Source organism: Vicugna pacos, chromosome 3, assembly GCF_048564905.1.
Source record: "Vicugna pacos chromosome 3, VicPac4, whole genome shotgun sequence".
Taxonomy (NCBI): domain Eukaryota; kingdom Metazoa; phylum Chordata; class Mammalia; order Artiodactyla; family Camelidae; genus Vicugna; species Vicugna pacos.
This window is the reverse complement of record NC_132989.1, coordinates 75132558-75154976: the sequence shown is the minus strand read 5'-3', so window position 1 is coordinate 75154976 and position 22419 is coordinate 75132558. Positions and strand designations below refer to the sequence as shown.

Here is a 22419-nt window from a genome sequence, read left to right as displayed (position 1 = left end):
TGAGAGTTTTGGTAGTACCCGACTCATGAGTTGTCTTGAGTACCAAACATAATGCACATACGGCTCCCAATAAATATTCAATGATGATGATGATGGAATAAGTTAATACTACTATAACTTCTAATATTAGATGATGATCATGATAGTGACAGTCATTGAAACGGGCTTGGCTGTGAGTAGAAAGTGTACCGTGTGCAGCAGGGCAGGGGCACCTGGCTCCTCCCTCTTGCCCAGGCCTCTCTGTCCCTCACCATAGGATGCACTCCAGTTACCACCCAAATGGCTAGACAGCTCTCCCTCTGAATGGGCTCCTCTTAATTGCTTTCCAACCACTTAACTAGCACTGAATCACTGCCGACCTGGCATCATTTTGATTGGTCTTCCCGGCCTTGGTTGTGGAGTCTCAGAAGACAAGAACAGTGTGTTCTGCTTACAGTCCTGGAGTCATAGAAGGTGTGGGATTCTTTTTGTCAGTCAAGGCCCAGAGTTCTGCACAGGGGTCTTACACAGAAAGTAAGGTTCTTCTTAAAAACGGTGGGGTTGGGGAGGAGGGGGACTTTGTAGAGACAGGTGGGTCTCTGGCACGCCTGGTGGGGATTGCTGTTCTGGAGTCTGGCCTTGTTAGAGTCTTCCTGAGGGTTCTTTATCTCTTTGCAGGGATTTAGCCTCAGGCTGACGTAAACACAGGTTTCAGATTTGTAAAACCTTGAGCAGACCTGGAGGCTTTTCTTACCATGGTATCCCCTGGTGACATAAGTGTGCTGTGAGCAGGACTTGGAGGTGGCTGAGGGCTGTGTAGGAGGGAGAGGAGGGATGGGGGCTGGGCAGAGAAGGAGGAAGAGAGGGCGATCATTATAGTTCCCATCCTGTTAAGAATCTCACCAAACTGGCCTACTGGGTTGTTGAAATAGAGGGAGCCATAGGAAGCAGCTGGCAGAAAGATCTACCCAGCCTCCTAGTGGAGGATTTTTTTCCCCCAAAAAGACATACATTGCCAGGAAAAGCTAACAAAAATTTCAAGGCAGATTTGGAGGAATTAAATTATTCTTAGGCATATTGCCTGGTTTCCAGGCATTTAGGGATATGCAAATTGGCATGTTCTTTAGAGTTCTGTGTCTCATTTGTAACAGAGCACATTAGTACTAAAAATGGGATTTGCTAGTTCTACATTTTTGCGTGAATTTATGCAGTGAATATCTAATGTGATTCTGGATCTATCAAAAGGAGGGGTTGTCTTCAAACATAACATAGTTTATTTTTCTCATATGTTCTGCTGGCTGCTTTAATTTTTTTCTCTAATGACTGAAATACAAAGTAGAGTACTATCCCAAATTAATATTCTTGCTACACAAAGATCTCCAGTGTTTGTTTTTGCTTCTTTTAATGTGTAACTCTCCTAAGAGTGTTATTGTATTACAGCTAAGAGGCTTTAGCCATGTAAGGCTGAATGCTTTACACTTCTGAATGCCAGCAGAACAATTAATCTGCGATTAGATTTTGCTTCTTAAGATGCCTACACTGCAGAGTGCCTATAATATTAAACTTCTAAAGGGTTCCACTCTTTAAAACCTAGAAAAGCTCTCTTTGACATAGCTCAGTGAAATTGTAGGGCTATTGTTTTTATTGCTTTATTGTTCAGCCAGCTTAACCGAAACCTTTAGTTTGCTTTTACTCTTTACAACAAAGATAACGTTGAGAAACCACCGGGGCACAGTGCGTGTCCGTGTGTTCGCTGTTCCATGCTGTTCAAGCCACTGCCAACTCAGAGAGCCTTTGACTCTCTCGTCCCTCTGCCTCCCCTGTGTTAAAAAGTGAAAAGGAAAAAAACTTTCTTTTCCCATTTCCCCCTGCATTGAGCTGTCTTCATAGAGTAATCTGCAATAACCACCCCTACTTTCCCTTCAATTCCTTAATTCCTAAAACTCTGGTTCCTTACATCAGGACTCCTAGAGCTGGCTTTCTCAAGTCCTTGATGATTCCACGATGGACAGAGCCCCAGATGACCTAGCCCTGCCTCAGTTTCCCCTTTAGTCTTAGTGATCACCTTTTCTTACCTGAACCCTCTTGTCCCTTCTTTCCAGGACGCAACATTGTCTCCAGACCTTGACTTTCCCTTCCCAGTGGCGTTCACTAGCCTCAGTGTTTGGTCTTTGGATCTTTTATTCTTTTTTTTTTTTAACTTGTAATGTTTTTCCTGTGAGTTCCTTTGTTCCATTGAGTTTGGCCTTGCCTGCTTTGCAGCTGATCTCCAGATCTCAAGTATGTTCCCTCTTCTCAGTCACAGACCAGGTTTTCAACCTACCAGCCCATTTGCGGTTGGTGCCTGGCATCCCCCAAGCCCATCAGACCTCCTGGTGCCCCTTTGCCTGACACTGGTAACAGCTATGTTCTTCTCTGGAACTCAGGATCAGACACCTTTGACCCAGTTTTCAGCATTACCATATCCACACGTCCTTCTCTGAGGTGTCTACACCTTCAGCCCTAAACTTTCCACACCTTCTGCTACCACTTTAGGTCGTGCCTTCGTGGCCATGTGCCCAGACGGCTGCAAAACCCCCTTCACAGCTTTCCTGCCCTGTGCCGACACCAGTCTCTCCTGCACGCCCATCGGCTGAGGCTCTTCAGGCACACCTCTCATCTTGCCGCTCCCCTTCCCCCAAGCCCCTCCGCCACTCCCCGCTGGAGACGGCATTGCTCACAGGCGCACAAAGGCGTCGTCCAAGCTCTACTCACCTTTCTCACCTGGATCCAACACTCCCTCTCTGGCTTCAGATATCCTGGACTGCCTGTTCCGGCTCTTCCCAGAATATGACGTGTGTTCAGTCACATCTGTACCTAAGATCATGCCACACATTCTCTTCTGTCTTCAGATGCCAGCAGTCAGGTGTGGTCTGTCCCTCATCTGAACTCCCTGGAGTTTCTTCTCTCTCTCTTACGGCATTTCCCTAGTGTTATGATTCCCATCTTATCTTTGAGACACACCAGCACCCCTCCCACCCCTCTCCGAGCCTTCTTAGAAGGCGGGGCCTGCCTGCCTCATTAATCTTTGTTGTGTATACTGAGTCAAGCAAAAGTCTGCCGGCCTGTGTCCATCTGCCAGATTAAGTCCTTGTTGAATGGCAGTAGGAATTCAGATTCACACAGATGGCCAAGTGTGCTGTTCATTCATAAGTCCTGTTTTCCCCTTTTGTAGGTGAAGCTTGTGTGTGGCGTGCCACAGTCACATTAGACGACAGATGGACGGTGTGACAAGAGTGTCAGAAAGGATCGGGCCTCGCTGTGAGAGTCAGCCTGGAGTCATCGTGTTGACAAGTCGCTGAAAAGGAAGCCAGTGGGAGGATTGCAGCCTGCAGAGGAAGTGGAGCCCTGACTCGGGTCACACCATTGATGGAGGACAGATGGACGGCCGGATGGCCAATCACCTCTCCTCTTAAACCTTTGGAGAATTATCCTTTGTCCTCTGCTGGACACACATTAGGAATCTTAACACCCTCTCTGAGTTCATTGTCCATAGAAACGTAGAGTTAGACTCAGCGTCGCATGGTCCCCGGCCTGCAGCCATGAGTGCCGAGGGGTACCAGTACCGAGCGCTGTATGACTATAAAAAGGAGCGGGAAGAGGACATTGACCTGCACTTGGGTGACATATTGACTGTCAATAAAGGATCCTTAGTCGCTCTCGGATTCAGTGACGGACAGGAAGCCAGGCCTGAAGAAATTGGCTGGTTAAATGGTTATAATGAAACCACAGGGGAGAGAGGCGACTTTCCGGGAACTTATGTTGAATATATTGGAAGGAAAAGAATCTCACCTCCCACACCAAAGCCCCGGCCGCCTCGACCCCTTCCTGTCGCACCAAGTTCTTCAAAAACTGAAGCAGACAGCGAGCAACACGGTCAGTATTGATGAGTGATTGCTTAATGACTCACCTGTGTTTTTTAACAGGAAAAGTCTTGGGTTGGGTTGGGCTGAAATGCTCCGGGCTGAAGTTGTTTTGGCAACTTGACCTGAATTTTACTTATGGGGCATGAAAGTTTGGTCATTCATCCCTTGGCTAGAATTTTGTGTTGGTGGGGTGGAGAGTTGTTATAAAAATAGGGAGATGATATCTGAGAACCTGTTTAGTGAGTGCCTCTAAACACTATTATTAGAGTTGCTGTTGAACACCTGTTGCATTCTTATTCTTGTAATTGGTATTATATATCGAAGTAATTTTAGGAAAGTAGAAGGAAGTTCTAATATAAATATGTTTTATATTAATGTGATCTGCATGGAAAATGTAGAGAGTAATAAGGTGACCACAGAAGTCAGTGAAGAAGCCATTCTTTTTACAACCCGGTGTCTACCTCTTAGTTCCTCTCCAGGAGCACTGGCTGCAGCTGAAACCCAATCCTGTCATTAGTGCAGGCGCACAGGGAGTCCTCTTCCTTCCTGGGCAGTGTCATATGTAGCATTAATGCCAACAGTGTGCTAAAACACAACATCGAAGAAATCACTGAATACTTCTTTTCAAACAGAAATTGCCTTGATCCAAAACCCTCTCCTCATTCGGTGGAGATGGTCCCCACTTGAGCTTGAGGTGTTTCTTCTGTTCTGTTTCACAGAGAGGCAAGCCTTTTGCTCAGCTTTGCTGTTAACAGCTCTGTTGGCTAGTTCATTTCCTCACTATTGAATCTCAAGCATTGTTCTCCCTGGATCATCTTTTTTTCCCAAAGACCGAGAAAGGTCTGGAAAGATGTGTTTCAAAGGGGTGGACTCAACTGCAGTGGTTCTGTGTCGAGTAGAACTGACCATGGCATCACAGTGTTTCTGGAAGACGTCCTGGTACTATTGTGTCTTCTCCAGCGTTGGCTTGGTCTCGCACAGATGCATAAGGTACCAGGAATAAAGAAGGAGAATGAGAGTAAATGGCTGCCTTTTAACATCGGGTCATAATAGAATTGGGAGTATTTTATAAAAGTCAAAAACTCACTGAGGATACTTGAAGGGAAGTACTTTTCCCTCCCACTCCCGATCCAAAAGGAATACTTGTTTTATAAACACTACACCATACTTTGGAATTCATGTCCAAATGGTATGTTTCACTGTGCAGTTCAAAAGCAAAAATTAATTTTTCTTTCCAGATGAATCAAAAAACCTTGACTCTGCACATATATATATACAGAAACATATACACACACATAATTTTGTCAACCATTGTGTTTCTTGCATAGTTTCATTCAGCAGAGGGAAGATATATACGTAATTGTTTTTTCCCCACCACACTATATATTTTTGATTTGACTTTTGATGTAAGTTAGATATACTTCCTTGTAAGTAGGCTAGCTCAAAAGGAAAACTGATATTATTTCTCCCAAAATACTAAAGATTAATAGGATCATAGAAGTCTCTGAGTTGGATTAGAAAAGTTTATTTAAAAGATGGGAAGGGGTCACCTTGTCAAGATTAGTGACAAAAAGATTTTGTAAAAATAATGTCTAAACAAAACTGTGTTTGATACCTGCTGCTGTCAGGTGTAACTTCATTTGGTTATCGTATACAGAAAAGCAAGTCTTCCCCTAAAAGTGAGTTTCTCTTTTTAGGTTCTAAACTATTTTATAATGCTTTCTTTCTCATGTAATGTGGTAACGATTGAGATTTTTAATAGCTTTTTCTTTTTTTTTTAATATGTAGAAAGTTCAAGTAAAATGAAATATTTTAACAATTTAAGAGGCCCATGAAAATGGGCATTAAGTATTAGAGGAGGCCTGAATATAAATGAGAAATTAGGAATAACTGAGAGGCTTAAAAGGCAGTATAGGGGGTTGGGTGGGGAGTAAAGTCCTAAACATTCGATTTTCTGGAAATGTGAATATTGTGCTCTCATTGAAACACGATTCCCATGAAATGAGGATTCAGTAGTCCCTGCTAGTTGCATGTCAGATTGACAGGGAAAGTAGTTCTAAGGACAGATTTATTTATTGGAACCTATGGGACTTTGATTTCTTTTGCCTAAGGGTGTATTTAATTGAAAAGCATTTGCAATGACAAATTGTGTGAAGGTGAGAAAGAATAGTCCTTTTCTCTTCTTACTGTAATTGAATTATTTGGCCTTCTTTTCTGTTTACTCCCTCCACTGACTCAGCCTGTTTTTCGCGTTTGACTTTATTTTCTTGAGAAGGTACCCCTGCGGTCGAAGGCCCACCCGCAGGCTCTTGTTGTGGAGGGTGTGCCGTGTGGGCGGTGGGCGCACGCCACAATGCATGTGGGGTAACAGGGCCTGCCTTCACGCTGCTCACACCACCTTCTCTCTTTGTGAAAGAAAGTTACCCTTAAACCCTGGCCGCAAGTAGACTCTGTGTGAGGAGTTTCCCTTTAGATAGTAGAACCCACCTTTCCATGTTTCTTGTATGTTCCTGGAAATAAGATATAACTTTTGGGAGGAAAGAGAGTCAAAAGCCCATTTGAAGATCTGATGTACACCATCTTTCAGGAAGATGTACTTTCCACCAAGCCATCTTGCATACAGTTTTCTTATGAAACCCTGGCCTATTGTTTGGATTGAATTTGTATGTTGGATAATCTTGTGTTTCTTGGAATTGAAATCATTCAGTAGATACAAACTGAACCCTAGTTCCATGCTAGAAAGCCGGGATGGAAGATGAACTCAGGACCGAGAGAGATGGTTGGTGTGCCCTCTGGTCCCCTCTCCTGCCCCTCCTCGGGGCTGTTCTTCCCCAACTCTGCTCTGACAGCTCTTCTCAGCCATCCTCTTGGCTGACCCACTCTCAACTCTTTGCTTAAAGCTTTCTTCTCAAGGAGGCTGGCTCTGTTCACCACATTTCACATGGCAGTCTGCCCCTCTGCTTTTGCAAAGCATTTATTATCTAGCCTACTGTAGAATTTACCTACCACATTGTTTATTGTCTGTTCCCTCTGGTAGATTGTAGGCTCCGTGAAGGCAGGGGCCTTGGATGCCACGCCGTTGTCCCAAGTATCTAGAGCAGTGCAGCTGGTTCTCAGCAAGTGAGCAAATGCTTGCTGTTGAAACCCGTCACCTAGCTCTTCCCCATCCCATGTGACTTTGGAAATGCACCATGTGCTCTGTGTGGCACATGCAGGCACACAAGGCTGTTAACAGCCCATTCTCGTTTTGGAAATCATGGTTTGTTATTCACATCATTTACGTCTGAGGAGTCTTCCAGCTTTGGCCTTGATCGTTGCAGGCTATGTCTCCAAAAACTGTTATTTTCCACCCCATTTCCTAGGACTGGTAGTTCTGCTAGTGGGAAAGCTTGTTGAGCTGAGTGCATTCCATTGGCCACTTAAGCAAAATGACCGGAACATGTGTCAAGATCAGCAAGTGTCCTTGGGCACAGATTTGATGCTCTCTCTCCCCCTTTTATCTCCTCTTTGCGTGGAAGCTAAAATTGCCGATCTGAGCATCACATTTCATTGTCCCACAACCACAGTTTACCTTTGGGGAGAACCTCTTCCATGTCTGGTGCAAGGGTGTTTTTTTGTTTGTTTTTGGTAATGACTATAGTAATCAGTTTATTACACAGATTAATCATTCTTGAACATAAAGCTCCAGAGGAGCAATTGGGTCTTTACACAAGTATTTCCATCAAATGAATTTTCACCCTAACATCTAGACAGACCTAAGCATTTTAAAACATAAGAAAAATAAGAGCTTTTAGCTCTATATTAACTGAGAAACCACATATAAACCCAAGAATATGGAAGTGAGAAAGGGGCTGAAGGACGAAAGGCGAGAGTGGAGAGATGTAAGAGTTGGAAACAAATCCATCACACTTCACACACTAGTAGCTCCCATCTACTTAAATGCTGACCAGTTAAACTGAGACCTTAAAATACAGGTGTGGGTAGAGTTTAACTTGGTTGCTCATAACTTTCACCTAAGACATAGGTCCTTTGGAATAAAATGAATACAGAAACAGCTTTGTTTTCTTTGCCTTACTTTTCGTAACTGTTCTGAGTTTAATAGGATCCCACTTGAAAAAACAATCTCCTGCTGGTCACTGAGTGTTCTGTGCTCTGAAAGGCCATCCTCCAGCTCTGTCAGGCTGGTCACACGCCAGCATCCCGTTCTGCACGCACAGCCCCGCTCAGCCGTTGCTTCCACACTTCCCCCCCCGACACAGGGTAATGAGTTGATGGAAGTGGGGACTTAGGGATAAGGGAATGAGAATGTATTCATGTCTTTCATAAGTAAGCTGTCCAGTGGGGAGATTTCTTGAGACAGTGTTTTGAGACCCTTTAATTAAAGGCACACTCATCCTGAATATTTAGATTAGTGAGACTGCGATTGCGTTAGTTTGTATAGGATGTTGAAATCTGCTAGTTGAAAGCTCACTTAGGAATCTGAGTTCATACCCACTTCTAGACCCCGTCCACACACCCCTCCCCCAGCTCCCACTTTGGACTCTTTGACAAGGGGTCCCAGCTGGTTCCACATATTAAACAATAAGCACACACTTGGTGTGGCCTATTTTAAGTTTTGATAAAAAATCTTTCTAAACAGAAAAAGAAAAACGCCTGCAACTTGTGTTTGCTTTCATGGTTTCCCCAGCCATTATTTTTTCCATTTTTCACACTCAACATTTGAGTGTCCCTCCACGGTTGCTCCGTCTAGAGAGCAAGGGTGTAATAAATCACAGAAATTGACTGCACTGTACAGAGGTCCCAGAAGATAGTGACCTGATCCCAAATCACACGCCTTCACTGAGCTCCATGGTTGTAACGCACACTGTTACGTGCAGTCGTAATACCTGTGGAGGTGGTTTGCTTTGCTTCATGTACTCCTGCCTTTATGAATTCTATTTTAGTTCAGAACCTGCCTTGTCATAACTTTCCTCACCTTCCCTCCTGCTTAAGTGAGACTGTGCTGGGAAGTGGGGGACTGTGTGGTTAATGCCCTTGAATGATTAGGGTAAGATCTCTGACTTCGGTGCTGACAACCCATTGTTCTGATCACGCTGCTTTTGGGAGAAAATATCAAATATCCTGGTTAGAGGATATTTGAAGATCAGGGCCTTTGAGTCCTGTCTTTAACTTCTGAACAACCAGAAAACTGAATCAGAAAATCAGAGATTTTTACCCAGGTGTAAAAATTGAACTGTTTGCCCTTTGTGTTATAGTAGGAAGTGAAAAAGATTTTGGAAAGATGTCATCAGTATAATTGATTGAAGAGTTGGCCTTGAAAAAACAAAGGTGATCGTAGTTTTTGATAAAATTGTCACCACTCTCATGACAGAATCGGTTACTCATGCATTAAGTTATGTATTATAACAGAGTTCTCCCTCTCAGGAGCACCAGCATTTCTTTTCTTCTTACTAAATTTTTGGTTTTTAAGACATTAGTCCTGTTAATTTAAAATTTAAAATTTCTTTTGCCCCAGAAATGTGAGAAAGGAAGGTAACCCTAGTGAACGATTTCCACATCCACAGTTACTTGAAAGGGAAATTGTCAAGAAGAGAAAGGATTCTCAACTTTGCTGCTTCTGCCCTGAGCTGGCCCAGCCGCCAGGAATTGACCAGCCACCCAGGAGGGGGTGGGGGAAGGAAACCCCTTCATCTCCCAGGGAGAAGGGCCTCCTCCTTCCTCCCTCCGGTCTGTTACTTGAAAGGAAGGACTTGATTCTCTCTTTCCTGGAGCTGTGGTGACAGCTAAGTTCAAGGTTACAGATAAGATATTTGAGGAAAAGCTTTCTGCCAGTCTAACATGGTCTGTGTCATTTCGAATCCCAGCTGTGATACGCATTTTTTTTAAGTGAGATACATGATCGGTGGCTTTCATTAAGGCTTCTAGCTTTAGAGATTTCATTCTGTGTTCTTTTTTCAAAATGGGTAAGGGGTCCAATGTTCACATCTGTACAACCTAATAAATAAAGCCCTCACACCTCTGGTTCACACAGGAGCTGTTAAGTGAAGAGAGTCTATTTTGTTTGCTAGCAACTGAGCTAATGTGATGTTCTAATACAATTTTCTTTGTCATTAAGGTAGAACTTTATATGCTAAAAGTGTCTCTCTTTTAACTTTTCAACTTCATTGTAAATAGATCCTTTGATAACTTCGATGTCAGTCTTTTCTGGTTTCTAGGTGAATACATCTTTGTCTAAAACAGGCAAAATTCTGATTAATAAGCACTTCTTCAGTGAGTCAAAGTTTGAGAAAATAGACATTTAGAATTCTGAAATTTAACAACAAATGGTGCCTTACATATGCTACGTAGCTTCCAGAAGAGGGAGAATTTGGTACTTCTGGCAAATAAGAACACCAGCGTAAGATGCCCTTCACATATCCATGTTTTTCGTAGTAAAGGAAAACAGATGTTAGCAGTGTAGCTGGCCGTGGCATATTTGTGTCTTTGTTGCTAGCAGATTTCCCTGAAGAAGGATGTAAAATTGGTTTAATGACTAAAATAGATAATAAGTTGGTATGTTAGCTAGAAACGAGAAGCATAATTGCATGATGGATGATATCTTATTTTATGAGGGCTTGATTGAGTTTATAGCATTCAATATCAAACCAGTGTTTTAGGCTTTTGGTGAAATGAATCTTAAATAGAGGAGGTCAAAGTGAAGTAGAAATTGGCTTTATTTTAATTACTTGGGTACAGTTTCCCTAAAATGTCAGGTTAATGAAATGTCATCAGAATACTTCATATTGTGTACTTTAAAAAATTTTATGTATTGTTCCTACTTACTAATTTATATAAAAGACCCGTGATACGTTGTTTTTGCTATGATAATTCCACATACTATACATTTTTTAAATGTTCTGATAAAATATAACTCTGCAATTAAGACAAAACAGGCAAGTAGCAGACCTTTCTGTTTAATTTTATAAGCAGAACTCTCTCCCAGTGGCTTTCTGCTACCTGAAGCATGGCAGGAATACCTTCTCTGCTCCGGTTCTTGCTTGGGGGTGTTTGTATTCATCTCTTGATCTAGTCTCAGTTGGTAGCTTGTGTTGTGCAGTGCCTGGGGATTCTCCTGTCCTGTCAAAATTTGATGTGTATTGAAGTTCCCACTGTGAGTTTATTACACTGTATTTTGGGAGACTGTTTGTAATTTGATGATCAGGCCTCATATCCAAGATGGTAAAGATAAAAGCATAAGTGAAATAGAAATCTCTGTGATATATTATTTGAATCAGAAATTCCACTCTGCTTTCTGTAAATTCCATAACTCTCCTAATTCCAGTATTCTCTAATTTTAAATAAGTAAATACTGTGTCTTCTGAGTTTTGGCTGTATTTTTATTTTAACCTCTTACTGACACTTGATCAATAAAAGTTTCTCCAGTTCTGCTCATTAGAGTTGTTGGAGAAACAAAACTCAGAAAATACAATTTCTCACAAGTAGTGTTTCTCCAGTAATACAGCCCAGAAGCATGAAGGGGAAATAATGAAGGGGCTTAGGGAAGAGAAACAAGCAAGGATGGTTGGGTAGGTGTGCTCACATGACCTCATTGCAAACCCTGACTGGAGGTTGGCCCATGGGATTATTGCTACATAAAGTGCCAAATTGGTCCAAAGTTTTTGCAGATCTACATACTATATGATTTTAAGATCTGTTTCAACAGCGAGAATTCACCCTCTCCCTCGTTTGGTGGGCGCTCAGCAATTGTTGACATCTAAGTTGATTTGGGACTCTTCGCATTTTACCCTTTGGAGTTAATCAGTGAATTAAAAGACATTCATGGATGCCTCCCCTGTACTGTTATCTTTGCAGCATAATTAAATTTGTTGACATGATCTGTGCTCCGAGTTCGAAGGGATTTGTCTGGTGGGTTGTTTGTTAAATTTTCCAAGGCTACAGGTAGAGGGTGATGTTTATAACATTTGTCGATTCAGGTTATAAAGATTTGTTTATTCTGACCTCTTCATATTTATGTGATAGAAGTATTAAAATATGTACCCAAGCGGTAACACATTAGCATAGTCATTGGGTGAGCCTGCACTGTAAAGCCAGAGGGACTGTTGAGTTGTCATTGTCATCTTCCAGACTTTACCCTGAGGAGGAAAACTGCCTCCGTGCTCTCTGACTGCATGTGGTGCCACGGCCACCGTGAGGCTTCCAACCTGCTGCTGGGTTTTAGAAAATGAAGGTTTCAGAATGACTTGAGGTTGTTAGTAAGATCGCCAATTGTGAATCTGCATTAAATACTGCTGGTTTTATTTTTGTCCTTTTTTAGAAATAATTTCTAATGTTTAAGAATGTTACTTTATCAGAAAGCAGCTCACTTGAAGTATCTCTTGCTATCTCTGTGTCTTAACTACAGAAACGTATTTGAGATTTTGTATCATTATTTATAATTTCAAAGTATTTCACGTTTCTAACTTAAATCTTACTATTTTTTTTCAGATAGCAAAAAGTCAATTTTCCATTTTTAAAGGAGAGGGGTTCAGAGAGGTTAGAATAAGATGATTTTATTGCTAAATAATATTATCTATTGAGTACTGAGGAATGAAATTTAATGAACTAGGGTAGAACATATCAAAGTATATGTTAGAGTCATTGTCCCATGTTTCCCCTTGGGTCTATTTAAATATTGAAAATGCCTTTTTCAAAATACACCATAAAAAGTTTGCAGACTTACTGTTTGCCAAGCATTTTATAGACATTTTTCATTGGATCCTTACAGCCACTTTGCAAAATGGCATTATTATAACCATTTTCCAGATTAAGGAGCCAAAGCTCAAATGATCGTGTAAATATTTAAAAAGAAGGGGGCTCCATAGAAGGAGCATTCCGAGGGTTCCAGAGCACTCCGGCTGGCTGTTGTGTGGGTCTTGTTAAGCAGTCCTTTGTGAGTTTATCAATAATGGAAGAAACCAGCTATTTTCTGCTTTTTGGGTGGTCTGTAATTATGTCTCTTTTACCTGTTAAGTTTCATTGGCCATTAACATTCATACAGCCACACCAGTTACCTTGTCTTACCTACACCTTAGCTGCATTTTCTTGTGTCTGCTAAATGTATGAAAGTGCTGAGTTACAAAGAGACTGATAAGGCCATGAAACTGAGACGAAGTGTGGGGGGCTATATGTGTGTATGTGTGGTTTTTCTCAGCAGAAATATTCCTTGATCAGATACTCAAAAGTTATGTACCATTGACAAAGGATTTTCCTTCCATTTCTGTTCTTTTTGAAGAACAGTGTTCCCTAAGCTTCCAGTGTTCCCCTAAGCTTCACGTTTTCTTATTTCTGACTCATAATTATATCAGTTTGGTTAAAGTTGAGCACAGACTGGTTATGACCTGCTTCTTAAAAGCCGGAAGCTGAGGGCATCCAGCATAACAATTGTGTTTGGGCACGTGGATAAAAGCTGCTTCAGATCCCTAAGTACCAGAAATCTCAAATGGACTCGCATAAATCCGAAGTCTTGTACCTGAGTTCCATCAAAGTTAGCAGTAAACGCCATTTTAAAAGTCTGGCTAAATGACAAAATACCTTTGAGTGTCAAACTTTATTTCTTGGGAAAGTTAGTCACTGCCAAGTTTATAACATAAACATTGTGTTTCTGTTACCTGAATTCCACAGACAAGAGGGTGGATGAGGACAAGAGAAAGGCACAGGTGAATTTTATGTCTTGGTGTTTAATTTAAAAGGACACTGTGACATTGCACAGAGAGAGGCTCTCAAAGGCCACGATGCCAGCAAAACTTCTTGGATAATTTTTTTTCCTTTTTTTTTTTTTTCAGTTAGAAAGAGACTTATTTAAAAGTTTGCTGATTTAAAAAGCTCTCTGCCTGACCCAGCCTCTTTAGACTTTTCCCTGGAGTCTCTGAGAAGATAGAGAAAAGCCCTTACATTCTAAACAGATATTAAAACTAGAACCAGCAGAGGAAATGTCTACTGTGAATCTGATGGAACTAGGTTTAAAAACATAGGCAGAGTAAGTTCTGACCACCTAAAAATAGGTAGGCAGAGCTGCGTCCTCCCCAGCTCTGCTTATAATTCAGAAAGATCATAGGCAGCTGTCCCCAGAATGTTCTTCCCTTCCTCTTTCTAACCCCCCCGTTCATGACTTTTATTCAGTGAAAGGTCCTAAGTCAGAAAGTAACTAGGCAGAACAAGGATGGTTGGATAGGGGTCGTGTTACTGTTACATCCTGAGAAACTTACTGCACAAAAGTGAAGTGTTGGGGAGGGGGGCTGTGTAGAGTTTAGAAAGACCTGTGTTTACTGAGGATTTAAGTATTGTTTGTGTCCTTCATCATTCCAAGTCTCAGAAAGCCAAGCAGTAAAGGTAGGAGGAGGTTTTCTTTCAACAAAACTACACTGAAATGAAACCACATTGGGAAATGGCCTGAAAACTATTCATCTCGACCTGCCAACCATCTCTAGATCTGAAGCCAGTGCCCAGATAGACCAGGAGTAGCTCAGAGCAAACACCAGGTCTGGGTAGATCTCTCCTTGTTAAGTGATCAGTAAACAGGAAAAATATAGCTGAGCCTACTAAAAAGCGTTGCTTCATAAAGGAAAAGAGAGATCACACTGAAGATTTTAAGGAAGTGCAGACCTCCAACAATGGCCCAAATGAGAGAGGGGCAGAAAGCAGTTGGATGATTATGAACTGAAAAGACAATAAGATGGGATAAAGTGGAATTGAAGCCATAAAAAAAGAAAAAGATTGTAAAGAAATTAAGAATGTACTATAGCACATTAAAATCCATATGAGAGGCAATAAAAAGCAGAATTAACACAGCTGAAAATAAAATTAATGTTATGGAGGGGAAACTCGAATAAAGCTCTTCCAGAGTCCCAAGAAAGGAGAGATAGAAATGAAGGAGAAGATTATAGATATATAGTGAGAAGATAAAACATGGAGATTTTAAGTGTTGATAAATGGGAAATAAATCATATATCAGATGAAAAAGAGCAAACTGAATAAAAATAAGTTTGTATGCATTTTGTGCAGATTTGAAAGTGTCCTCTGCATTGTTTTTATGAAATCAGTGAAAGGCCACCTCCAGATGTGTTGGTCCGATTTTTGTTTTTTAATTGTAAGATTGCTGTTAAATGTCTTACCAAAATGTATTATTAACTACCAAGGAACAAAATTCAAGTTTCCTTCTCTTTTGTAGCAGTAAGTGCCAGAAAGTAGTAGATAGAGAGTTTGGAGAAAAAAAGGTGGAGACTGGAGAACTTAATGTGCTTCTTCCTTATGCATCACGTGGGAAGAGCTGTCATACTTTCTGGTAAGAGCCCAGGAAGATCTATGAAACTGCTCATGTCATTGTGGGCGAACTTCAGAGCTGCCTTTTCACTGTTAAGCTTTAAAATCAGAAAGGTACAGATTGAAAACTAATCTGTTTTGATTAACTTAAAGAGTAATTACCAGAAGAATAAAACTTTAAGGTATGTATTTTGCACATACTGGGAAATACAAAGTCTATTCCAAAAAATAGGCAACAGAGGGTAAAAATATTACTGACATGAGAAAAATGCTGTATATGAAAATTTAAAGAAATACATATATCAACATATATATGTACATACATAAACAGAAAGCTGAATTTTTACCTGTCTCTGTTTGTATGGTGAACAAATATTCCTTTTGCCAGGTGCTTTGCTAGCATTTTGCTACATGAACTTGTTACTTTTCATTAGAACTCTGTCACTGGCCTTATTATTCTGTTGTGAAGGTAAAGAAACTAAAGCTTAGTTAAATGACGGCCTCTCATCACACAGCTTGTGTAGGAGCTGGGGTTTGACCCCAACCCATGTGACTTTTGACCCAGTGTTCTTAAGCATCTGTGTGATAGAGTGAAAGGGCCCTTGGGTGGTCATGTTCATGCTGTGTGACACTCCTGTATTTCTGGCCACGGTCATCAGCTGGGAGGGTAAGCGGTCCTCTGGTTTACCAGTGACCTGTGACCTGGCCTGATATGAAAAAAATGAGTTAAACATACCAGATTTTTTCACTCTCAGGCAATAGACCCAAGAAAATCTAAAGAGAATAAAACAGGTTTGTGAGTTACTCTTGCTTTCAGCAAAAGGACCTCATCAGAACAGGCTGGGAAGACGTGATTAGTTTTAAAGGACAGTTCCTTCTCTTGGCAGGCTGGAAGCTTTGGGGCTTATTAAATGGTTAAAATATTAACCATCGAGTTGGCCCTTAACTGGCAAGTGCTTCTCAAAATGTTACGTGTATATAAAAATGGTATGGCATTAATATATAAGCATAGCATATTATATATAAACACATTTATATGTAAACACCTGTCTGATAGTACAGTATATAAGGTGATATAGAAAAGTCACTGATGGGTGAATTATGCAAATATAACTGAATTTGCTCTTTCACTAAGCTGGGCTGTAAAGGATTGAGAGCTTGCTGTAACTCGCTACTTTCCTAGCCATCACTGTTTGTAGTTACATGTACAGTTATATTGTAACTGTCATTTGTGGTCTAATCTTCCCCTGAAGGGAAACTTGAGAAACCTGGTCAGCTTTAACATTTAGAGGAAGTTTAAACACATTGGAGCATAAAATTTACAGTTGTTTAGGTTACAACTCCATTTCTTGTCAGACCACATCTATCCAGCTCTTCTGTGATTAGAATCATCTAACTTTGGCCTGAGTTAAGGAGAAGTTTTCCAAGATGCACGAAATGTTTACTGTTGTTTTCTTTGCTGGCTTCCTGAGTCTGTGCAGCAGATTGAGACCTCTGCTTATCTGCTGGCAGTGCGGTCACAGAAGCAAGTTGTCGCCAGTTAACTATTTTCATTCCCTTAGCTGCTTTTGGTGAATTCCAGCCTAGTTAATACATCTCTTCAATATTTTGAGTAATTTATATTCTTCAATTATAAGAATGAAAAAAAATTTTTTGAGGGCGAGACAGTTTTGTTATTGTCTAGCTGTAAGGCTAGTTGCTTTTTATATACTCTAGCAACATGGGTCAGTTTCACAAAGATGCTTTTTCCAAAATACAAAGCCAATGTCCCTCGCATCTCTCAGGCAAACTCCGCTCAATCCGTTTTCTAGAACACACTGAAAATACAGCCAGGGCTTTCACTTAAGAGTTCCTTGATTCAGTGGACCATCTTTTTTGCCAGTGTCAAGTGCTATTTAGTTAACACTCGGAAATGTTCTAAATTTTATATCCTAGCAAATGTAGTTAGTAGTCTTTAGATTATGTTCTCTCACATTTAATGTATAATTTCCTAAGAAAAGGAAATGGAGAGGGTGAAGATTAATAGAGTAATTAAACTTTCTTAAAATGAAAATCTTTTGTTTATAGGAGTTGAAGAGACCGTTACTGATTGGTGTTAGCCTTTTCCCAGAAATCCAACTCATGGAGTTGATATTGAATGTTTTAGGCAAAAGTAGTGTAGGCTCGGATGAATTTTGTTACCTTATTCTGGACCTTTCCTTTACGGGCATGTAGCTGAATGATTTCATGAATTTTTGATTTGCTAAAAAGGTGGTATTTGCAATTTTTAAAAATTATTCTTTTTAGTTCATTGCATTTGAATGCTGTCTTTTTCTTACATACTTGTCAGATGAAATGTTTTACCTCTGAGACGGAAAATTTGCAGTTTCTTCCACATGATTATCAATATGTTTACTGCCACCTATGCACGCTTGCTCTGTGCTCCACCTGCATTATCTTGCTTAGTGCTATTTACACGGTGAGACTTAGGGGGTTAAAAAAAACCTCCTCAGAGGCAAACACTAGTAGATGGTGGGCAGCTGAGACTTGCAGACAGACTCTCTGAGTGGATGATGTGTGCCTTCCAGCACCACACTGTGCCATCCTCACAGTGCAATGGGGGAGGAAAGAACTTCTAGGGGGATTAACTTTTCCAGAGGTCATGTCATAGTAAAGCAACCACAGGTTCTGAAAGCAAAATATTAAATAAGTATTAGGAAGCTGTGGCCTATAAAGTGTAGACTTTTAGATATAGTCTCACATCTCTGCAGTCTTTGCCCCATAATCCAGTTACACTCAAACTAATTTAAAAATCTTACATATATTAAAAATGCTTAATTGGCCAGTATTTTTTTTTCTGTCAAGATCATGCCCGTGAACCATGTATCAAACAGAGACTTACATAAGACAGTTTGTATGAAATCATGAACTTCTTTAACAGTTTTCTTGCAATAAAGAGGGAAGAATATGAAATAGCCTAGGTTAAAGCAGTGACCTCATTCCAGTCACGCAAAAGTATTGTGCTGTCAGAGCCGTATCAGTGTTTGAAGGATTCCTCGATAGCAGTTTCAGTCTGGAAGAATGTTTGTGTTTTAATGGATTAGTTAAATAAAAGTTGAATTTTTACTCAGAGGAGAGAGCAGCTCTCCCTGATACCAGTTAAAGTTAGAACATGAATTAGGGGCTTAAACTTTCCCACGTGGCCTCTGGTTGAGTCTTGCCCAGTGAACACAGCAGTCAGACTTCAGTTCCTATCAGTCATGATGTTGGAAGCCAAAGGAAGAGTCCAGGGTGCTAGGTGGTTTCGTTACGTCATCGAGATGGATTTAATGATTTTATCTGAAGCATTACCTCCAGTGAGCCACAGCTGGGGGCTCAGAAAGAGAGGTCTTCCAGGGACAGATAGGCCCTCAGATGCTTTCCCAGTATCAGCCTCTGCAGTATGGCTTAACCTTAAGACATAAAATCCACCCCTCCTAGGAGTTACCGTATCCTCTGTAGGTGTGGTTGGGGAAAATTCCCTCCTGCGAAATGGGAGGTAAACTGGTTGACCAGATAGTCCAAAGCTGAGCCTTAGCCAGGGATTTCTCAAACTACAGGTCCTCTTTCTTGAGTTTGTCTCTTTTCAGTCTTAATCCTCAGTTTCTGGGTAAGTTGGAGTATATCAATAGGGAAAGGCCCTGGTTTGGGTTTAGTCAAGTTTTGCCAGAGAAAACTGGATCTAAGCGGGAATAAAATTTGCTGACCTCTCTCTCAGAGGTTAACATTTTCATTTATGTTTTTCATGACTCATTTTAAATTACAGTGCCCTACAGATATAGAAAGAAGCCTTCCTCTTCCCACCCTCCCCCAGACACCACATAATGGAAAAAGCAAGAATTTTCTGCATAAGCAAGGCCTTTTTTTTTTTGTTTAAACAAAAAGCCAGTCTCTGATGGGACTTTTCCTGCCAGAATTCCCACTGGTCCTCTGTCGCAATTTTTACAAAAGGCCACGATGAAAGAGGAAGGCCCACTTTGAGCCCTTATGTGAAACGTAACTTGTATTTCTGTTTGTGGCATTAGAAGAGTTATTTTTCAACTTCTCTGATAGGCTTGTAAACCTACCAGCGCCTCTTGAGTCTTCAAGTATAATTTTGATTAAGAGAAGATTTGTTCCGCTCCTATGACTAGACACATAAAACTCTGAAAGGTTTTGATGTTCTGCTTCCTGTTTAAAAAAAAAAAAAAGTGTCCTCTCTTATGAACTCCAAGCAAATGAGAGGACTTTCCTCAGAGAAAACTGAGCTCTGGGAAGAACCGTCCATGGAGGTCGTAACCTAGAACATTTTTGAAGGGAAGTTTCAGTGAAATAAAAGAGGGCGGGGTTAGGAAGCTGAAAGTTCCGTTCTACCATCGCTGGAGCTGGAGTGAAATAAATCATTTCACTCTGGAGCCTGGGCAGTTCTGTAGTTTGTAGCCATCTGTCTTCAGAGGTCACTGATGTCAGTTCATAGCAGAGAAGAGTGGTACCCCAGGGCCCCACCAGGAATTTGTACTAATAGTGGTACCTTTCTTTCTTCCCCAAAATGTTCACTGAAGAAAATTCTGTTAACCGCTGATCCTTGGCGGTCTTTGATTTATACAGAAAAACCTTTTAAAATAGAAACAATTTCACTTGATTTTTTTTTCTTCCAGTGAGGTAGAAGACACAAGAATTAGCTCAAAGCACAATTAAAAGGAGTGTATTTGCATGGGTGCAGGACTGAGGGATGGAAGATTCTGTTCTGCCTTTGGATGGAACTCTTAAACCAACTGCGATAATCAACACACATATCCCATTGTTGCAGCCTTTCTTTTGCTCTAGAGGCAGTTTGATTTGCTCACCAAAAAGAAGCTACATCAAGACTAGCTCCCAGCGCAGGGCTTTAGCATGAAGCAAGGGCTTAGTTACCTTTGTGTCTCAGAGGGAGAAGCAAGTTAGTTTTGGGATCCAGATTCTGAAGAGGCTGCCATTGAACAGCCACATGGACCAGTGTGACTATTTAATTGAAACTTCATAAAATGGTTCCTTAAGCTTCATGGACAATTGAGTAACTTCGGTTTCCTCTCTCGACTCTTGTTTACTTCCTGCCCTTCTAGCATCAGGCATGAGGTATTCTGGTCTCTTACAATGAGAAGATTAAACAGCTGTAGTTTGAATTAAAGCATTTATTTGGAGTGTTCTGTGGCTGCATTAATTATATCTGTGCTAAGATTCCATTCTTGTGGATTTGACAGATGCATATAAGCAGCAGTATGGCTTCTCCAGGGCAAACCAAATTTTGTCGACCACTGAGCTTTGTGATCTTTTATAGAAACTTTTAAAAATTGGAATAATTCCACTTGATTTTTTCCCCCTTCTAGTTATGTAGAAGATAAACGAATGGGCAAGTAGCAATTGTGAGACATGTTGGGTGCAGGACAGAGGTGGAAAATTCTGTTCTTCATTCAGTGGGACTTAGCAAGAGGCATATGTTGAAAGTTTCTCACCTAAACGAGTTATAATTAAAGACGTTAGGATTTATTTCTTTTAATTAGAACATTAAGCTTACTCAGTGGTCCTTGTGAAAACTTTTCTTCTAACTGCGTATGTTATATCAAGTAATAAGCTAAATTTCTGTGGTGCAGTGAAGGGATTTTTTTTTTTGCTGTAACCATAATTGTAACTCACACTGAGTTTATTAATGCTGCTGTTCCCTGAGTAGTGACTGGTCAGATTCATTGTTAATTTTAAGTTTTCTGCCTTTGTTTTCTAATAATAGTTGTAAGACAGTGTATGTTACAGAAAAATGCACTTGTTCAGAACTTCTCAGATCTAACAGGGCAATCAGTGGGGCTAGAGGTAAGAAATAGTAGCTTTAACTGAACATCATCTAAAATTCTGTAATATTCCATTGGCATAACACATCCCATGTGTTTTACAGGCAATTCCTAAGAATTCCAAAGTAGTGTGCGGTTTTATCAACCTCCCTGCATCCCCGTGGCACAAGGAATTATTTCTGTTATTGAGGGGACAAAACAGGGGTGAATTGACTCACAGTTAATTGCCGGATTAAATCAGGCATCCAAGTCACTCTGCTTCGGGTAGATTCTCAGAGACTCAGCTGCTGTCTTCAAAAGGAAGAAATACATTTCAGCATCCGAAAAGAACATAGCGTGCGATGTGTGATGGGTCTGGTTAACTATCTCTTGTTTTCTAGTCAAAACAGCCTCCAGGTTGGAGGAAAATTTTGAACTACTTTAGTACATCAACAAATCCTCATTTATTTCATAATTATTTATTGCATTGTAAATGAATATTTAACAGGGGTTGTACCTCTTGCAAAGTTTAGGAACTCTGATAAATATTTTTCTTTCTTTCTTCCTTCCTTTCTTTTTTCTTTCTTCCTTTCTTTCTTTCTTCCTTCCTTCCTTCCTTCCTTTCTTCCTTTCTTCCTTTCTTTCTTTCTTTTTTTTATTTTAAGATAGTTGAGTTTTGCAAATGCTAAGTTTCGGTCTTCGTGGACTTGTGGAAGATGCATAGGAGAATGAGTTTTTTTTACTGCTGTTACAGGAGCACCAAAGCAACCATCACACTTCTGTTCAACGTCCTCTTCATTGTTCTTGCTTATGGGGAGGACTTGTGCACAGGCTGGGCATCTGGGGACTTTGAACAATGCCCTTGGCCAACCGTTAGTCCTAATTGCTGTGACTAATTTGCTGTGTGACCTAAAGACAGGAACATACTTAACTTCGGTTTTCCCATCTGTAAAATAGAATTAATGACACTCTACCAAGCCAAGGATTTCAGTGAGGCATCATGATCATAACTAAGCCCCTAAAAAACTAATTGGAATATTAAAAAGCAAATGTTGGGGGAAAACCAAATACTCTTGGATGCCAATCAAAAATGTGGAAAACATATTTGGCACCCACACATACAAAATTGTTTCTTAGACTTAAGTGATATGTTTAGACCTGAAGAAAATGGAAGGAATTGAAATGTTTAGTGACAGGAAATAAAGACCTGGGGCCGATTTCAACAGTTGAAAATTATTTGAAGAAGTGTTTCGTCTCCATAGTAATGAACCCTTTCTCAGCCTCTCTGAGGCCATCCGAAGAAGCAGTGAGGTTACAGCAGAATTACATAAGTTAGACAGCAGCAGTAGTGATACATACTCTTTATAAGTCACAAATTTAAATATTCACTTCAGTTTCAACAAATGAGGCAGTGGATTTGCCAGACAGCTATGTATATA

The 22419-nt window shown here is 40.6% G+C and overlaps 1 protein-coding gene across 4 annotated transcripts in view; it reads left to right on the top strand.

The window, feature by feature from the left end:
* Nucleotides 1-22419, top strand: part of PIK3R1 (phosphoinositide-3-kinase regulatory subunit 1) — a 562158-nt gene that overhangs the window by 486408 nt on the left and 53331 nt on the right. For all 4 annotated transcript variants that reach the window (XM_072958567.1, XM_072958568.1, XM_006197540.4 and 1 more), the window contains one exon: nucleotides 3194-3894. In XM_072958567.1, the coding sequence (XP_072814668.1) occupies nucleotides 3561-3894 (334 nt within the window). In that variant the 5' untranslated portion in view covers nucleotides 3194-3560. The remainder of the gene's footprint in view (nucleotides 1-3193; nucleotides 3895-22419) is intronic.